Genomic DNA, 6,000 nt, shown 5'->3' on the forward strand with positions numbered 1-6,000 from the left:
GAACTCAACAAGTTTATAAAGAAACTCAAGTTCCGCATGGTCTCTCTGGTCTCCATCATTTCCTCATTGGATCCAGCAGACTAGTATGCCGCCCTTGACTTGAAGGACGCATACTTTCATATCGCGATCACTCAGCCCCACAGGAAGTATCTCAGGTTCACGGTGGACAGCACCCACTACCAATTCACAGTTTTCCCATTCGGCCTGTCAGCAGCACCTCAGGTTTTCACCAAGTGCATGGCAGTCGTCACTGTGTTTCTGCGCAGGCACCAGGTTGAGGTGTTTCCTTACCTCGACAACGTCTGGCTGATCAAGAGCCGCTCCAAGACCCAAGTAGAGGCTCAGGTCTAGTTTATCAGAGCCACCTTCATCAACCTGGGTCTCCTTTTAAACAAAGCAAAGTCCACTCTGTCCCCTGTCCAGAGGATAGAGTTTATAGGGGCAGTATTGGAGTTGACCCAGGCCAGGGCATACCTGCTGCAAGCAAGGTTTCAGGCCCTGACGGATAGCATTCGAGGCCTCAGACAGTTTCCCACCACCACAGCAAGAAACTGCCTGAAGCTTCTGGGACACATGGTGGCTTGTACCTATGTGGTGCAGCATGCCAGGCTCAGACTAAGACCTTCAGTCGTGGCTGGCGTCAGTGTACCGCCTGGCCAGAGACACCTGGACAGGATAGTGACTCTACCCCTCCTGGTCCTCGACTCCCTCCTGTGGTGGCTCAACCCTCAGGAGGTATGCTCAGTGTTCCCCTTTGCCAGTCCACAGCCGTCCCGTCTCTAGTGACGGATGCATCAGACAGGGGCTGGGGAGCACATTTAGGAGACCACAGCACTCAAAGTCTTTGGTCTCAGGTGGATCTGGCTCTCCACATCAATGTCGGAGAGCTGAGAGTGGTGTGCCTGAATTGCCAGGCCTTCCGGGCATACTTAACTGGACAATGTGTATCAGTCATGACAGACAACACCTCTGCAATGTTCTGTATTAACAAACGGGGGGGAGGGATGTGCACGGTCCTCTCCCCTGTGCCAGGAAGCCCTCATGCTGTGGGACTTCTGTCTAGAACATTCAATACACCTGCAAGTATCGGACCTCCCCGGGGTACAAAATGAGCTGGCAGACCATCTCAGCAGGTTGTTTCATGGCCACGAGCAGTCCCTTCACCCAGATGTCGCGATTTCAATCTTCCAGGGGTGGGGCTTTTCCCAGATAAACCTATTCGCCACGCAACACAACAGGAAGTGCCAGCAGTTCGTCTCCTTCCAGAACCACAGCCCGGGCTCCAGAGCGGACTCGTTCCTCCACCACTGAGGACGTTGTCTCCTGTATATGTCTTTCCACCCATACCACTCATTCACAAGGTGCTCTTCAAGACCGGAGGGAATGAGCTCAGGTTATATTGATCGCTCCAGCATGACCCCGACAGCACTGGTATACATCTCTCCTAGACATGTCCGTGGAAGCCCTGCTACTCTTCCCGGACATTCTGACGCAAAATCATGGTGGTCTTCAACATCTGAGCCTCAACTCGCTTTACCTTACGGTGTGGAAGCTCCATGGTTGAACCCGATGGAGCTTTCCTGTTCAGACCAGGTTAGACAAGACCTCCTTGGCAGTAGAAAACCCTCTATGAGAGCCTCTACCTTGCCAAGTGGAAGAGATTTTCAATCTGGTTGGCGCTGCGCCATTCGTCGCTGACGCTGGACCCCAGTGCTGCTTATTCTGGACTACCTTCACCATCTGAAGTAGCAGGGGCTTTCGTTGTCATCGATAAGGGTGCACTTAGCCACCATCTAGGCCTTTCACCCAGGCGAGGAGGGCCGCTCGGTGTTTGCTAACCCTATGGTCAGCCGGTTTTTAAAAGGGCTCAACAGGCTATATCCTAATGTCTGACAGCCTGTCCCAGCCTGGAACCTCAACCTGGTCCTTTCTAGGCTTATGGGACCACCCTTTGAGCCCTTGGCAACGTGCTCCCTTCTCTCTCTTACAAGATGGCGTTCCTGGTGGCGATAACCTCAGGAGGGTGTCTGAACTCAAGGCCCTAACTTCAGAGCCCCCTTGTACTGTGTTCTATAAGGACAAGGTGCAGCTCATCCTGCTTTCCTCCTGAAGGTTGTGTCACAGTTTCACGTGAACCAGGACATCTTTCTTCCAGTGTTCTACCCTAAGCCGCATTCCAGTGGCAGGGAGCAGAGACTACGCTCTCTGGATGTCCGCAGGATGCTAGCCTTTTACATCGAGAGAATTAAGCTGTTCAGAAAATCAGTCCAGTTATTCATGGCAGTGGTGGACAGAATGAAAGGTCTGCCTGTGTTGTAACAATGCATTTTGTCACGGATTACATCCTGTGTCCGGGAATGCTACAACCTGACAGGAGTTCCTGCACCCCCGATCACTGCGCACTCCGCTAGGGCGCAGGCTTCATCAACAGCTTTCCTGGCACAGGTCCCCACTCAGGAAATCTGCAGCGCGGCGACATGGTCCTTCATCCACACTTTCACCACGCACTATGCGATTACCCAGCAGGTCAGGGACGATGCGGCCTTTGGACGAGCAGTGCTGCAATCAGTGGATGATTCCGACCCCGCTTCCTGAACTTGGGCGTGTGAGTCACCCAATTTGGAATCGACATGAACAAGCACTCGAAGAAGAAAAACGGTTACTCACCTTCTCATAACTGTTGTTCGAGATGCGTTGTTCATGTCCATTCCAATACCTACCCACCTACCCCTCTGTCGGAGTAGCTGGCAAGAAGGAACTGCGGGGGTGATGGGTCGGCAGGGCTCTCTATATTGGGTGCCATGAAGGCGCAACTCCAGGGGGTGGCCAGGCTATGGTTGCTGCTAGGGAAAAATCTTGCAGCTGCTGTGCACGTGCGTGCTCACACACCTGATTGGAATGGACATGAACGACACATCTCGAAGAACAACAGTTACAAGAAGGTGAGTAACTGTTTTTTATTCTTCCGTGCAGCTTACCTTAAAAGGTTGCTAATGCAGCTGTCTAGTGATACCACATTTGGCTTGCATGTAGAGGATCCCAAGTTCAGGCATTTCAGATTGTCGAGTTTGGAGAATTGCAAGGTCATCATGCTCACCCCTGAGCTAGAAAGGACTGCCTTGTGTCACTCTGCAGCAACTCATCTGGCCAGTTTAGGACTGACACTGATAGGTTCCGGAGGAAAGCATGTCCATCTGTTGTTGGCCAGAAGGATAATTGCAATGGGAGCCTTGAGGGAGTGGGGAATGAAGCAGAAAGTAGGATGATCATCAGCGGTCCAAGTGGTCTTTCCTAGGATCTGTTAATTTATAAATACTAGAGAGACAAGGTGGGTGAGATAATCTTTTATTGGGCCAACTTCTGTTGTGGAGAGAGACAAGCTTTCAGGATTATACAGAGCTCATCTGCAGGTGGTGATGATTTTGCAAGAAACCATGCTCTTTATTATCCTTTGAATGCAGTACATTGGTTGAGATGAAACTATATATATTTTTAACATAAATTCTTTCTTTCACTACCTTTTTGTTCAATATGTTTCACAGTGTGACAACTGCGGAACTGAACCCATTCAAGGTATTCGGTGGCACTGCCAGGATTGCCCTCAAGAAATGTCCTTGGATTTCTGTGATTCTTGTTCCGACTGGTGAGCAGCAAGCATTGATGCTTCTTATTTGCAATTACTTGAATAACCCTCTAAGGCGTAAACACTGAGTAAATTCTTCGCTATATGGGATTTATCTGTTCCATGATACCTCTTGAAAGTTAGATGTAACTAGATTATAACTGTAAAGTGTGTTTCTAATAGTTCTTTTTGGTGTGTTTTCTGGTGGTGTGAAAGTCAGGCATTCTTTCAGTATAATGGAGAGAGTAATTAATATTTGGACTGTTAAGTATGAAACAGGGAAAGTATGTTCTCTGAAATCCTCAACTGTGAAGTAATGGTGTGTGATATAGAATTTGACATGCATCTGTCAGTTAAAAAAATAAAAAGAAACATATATTCATTGTTCTGGAAGTGAATATATTATGAAAAATAAGTTCACTTGCCAAATTGTGTTTTCTTTCCTTTGCAGTCTACATGAAACAGAGATTCACAAGGAAGATCACCAGTTACAGCCTATTTACAGAGCAGAGACATTCTTAGATAGAGACTACTGCATGTCCCAAGGCACCAGTTACAATTATCTTGACCCAAACTACTTTCCAGCAAATAGATGACATGGGAAGCAGACTTACTACCTGGGCTTACAATTCTCTTTGAAAAGTAACAATGGCATCATTGTTAATTCCGTGCACACTTTGGAAAGACTCTGCTTTCCCTGAAATGTCACTCACAGCATGACAGCTTCCTGGGTGTACTCGTCAAACTACAGCTCTGAACTGTCACGGTTCTTGATCACTGAACAGCAGCTGAACATTCCTAGTGTGCAGAAGGTTTCACTGGGAGACTTTCCTTTTCCCACCTTAAGTCATTTTTAGGTGGTGAATCTAAAACAAAACAAAAAAGAAAGGAAAAATATACAGAAGGCTGAGCCAGAAATGAGAGCACGCATTTAAAGATACAATAAATTCCAAAGGCTTTGAAGAACTTGGTTATGAGATCCAGAGAAGATGAAGTATTTATATAAAAACAGTTTAGTAGCTTGCAGTTTTGTTGTGAAATAGTTTTCTGCACAGGAACTGACTTCTTTAGGCAAGGTTTTAACCAATGACAGTGTTTGCTTCTAGGATATACTCTAAAAAATACTCACTGTTCCAGTGATGGTTGGTTACAGGTCTTGATTAAATTGGAGCTGCTTAATCACATTGACTTCTTCTAATTTTTTTTTTTTTTTTTACCACAATGAACTCTATTACCAACAGTGAAGCACTACAGGGAGCAACTGTTGCATTGCTTCCTTAACCAGCTCATGGTTTGTGAATGTTAAAAAATTGTCACTCAGATATATTTTTTAAATGTAATGTTATATAAGATGATCATGTGACGTGTACAAAATATGGTGAAAAGTGCCAGTGGTAGTAACTGTGTAAAGTCTCTAATACTCAACATTAACTCCTTTAAAATAAAGTACACAGCCTTCTGCCTCTGCATTTGGAGTTGGTAGTGCAACTCATCAAAGAAAACTGCCTAATATAAATCATATATATGGTAATAATTTTCCTCTTTTGTAGTCTGCACAAGATCCATGAAAGATTGTATTTTTATTACTATTTAAACAAGTGATTAAATTTAGCCTGAGCAGTGAGCAAAGGTTCACATGCATTCTTTTATACTGCTGGATTTTGTTGTGCATCATTTAAAACATTTTGTATGTTTCTTCTTATCTGTGTATACAGTATGTTCTTAAATAATGTTCAATTGTCAGGAGAACTGTGAGAAATAAACTATGTGGATACGCTCTGTTTATATATAGAATGCTTACTGTGATTTCCTTTCTGGGTAGAAATTAATTTTTTAACTAACATTAACAATAGAAAATAGTACATTTTAGTAGGTCACATGAATACTTAAAGGCCCCGTATCTGCACTGGCTCAGCACTTGGCACTACTGTTGACTTCAGTGAGAACTGAACGTACGCTGCACCTAATAGAATGTGCTCGGCCTCTTGCGGGATAAGAGCCTTGGTTTTCTCATATCCTGTTCACAAATTGGGTGGTTGTTTTTTCAGACTGAAGAAGAAAGGAACGTTAGCAACTTTGGTGTGCTGTATTAATCTCAAAGCGTGCTGATGTCTGCAAAGCTTTGTAATTATTGTGATATTTTTGAACTAATATCTTTTTTTATTGAACTGTATCGCTGGTGATTCAGAAACACGCATTATTTTAAACTGTATTAGTTTTCCACTGAAACAAGAACTCAAATTTTCAGAGTGATTTAGAATGTAAAAGAAACACATTAGCTTAAAACCATGGCAATAAGAAGGGTAATTGGCTGATTGCATTTGATAGTAACTTTAACTGTAGCCTGATCACAATGTTAAATTTCACAATTTCATTTA

General features: G+C 44.7%; 1 protein-coding gene across 7 annotated transcripts in view; it reads left to right on the forward strand.

The window, feature by feature from the left end:
- ZZZ3 (zinc finger ZZ-type containing 3) overlaps positions 1-5,416 on the forward strand; it is a 108,395-nt gene extending 102,979 nt beyond the window's left edge. For all 7 annotated transcript variants that reach the window (XM_077824350.1, XM_077824349.1, XM_077824351.1 and 4 more), the window contains 2 exons: positions 3,543-3,643; positions 4,074-5,416. In XM_077824350.1, coding sequence (XP_077680476.1) covers positions 3,543-3,643; positions 4,074-4,218 — 246 coding nt within the window. In that variant the 3' untranslated portion in view covers positions 4,219-5,416. The remainder of the gene's footprint in view (positions 1-3,542; positions 3,644-4,073) is intronic.
- The last annotated feature ends 584 nt before the right edge of the window (positions 5,417-6,000 follow it).

Source organism: Eretmochelys imbricata, chromosome 8 (assembly GCF_965152235.1).
Source record: "Eretmochelys imbricata isolate rEreImb1 chromosome 8, rEreImb1.hap1, whole genome shotgun sequence".
Taxonomy (NCBI): Eukaryota; Metazoa; Chordata; order Testudines; family Cheloniidae; genus Eretmochelys; species Eretmochelys imbricata.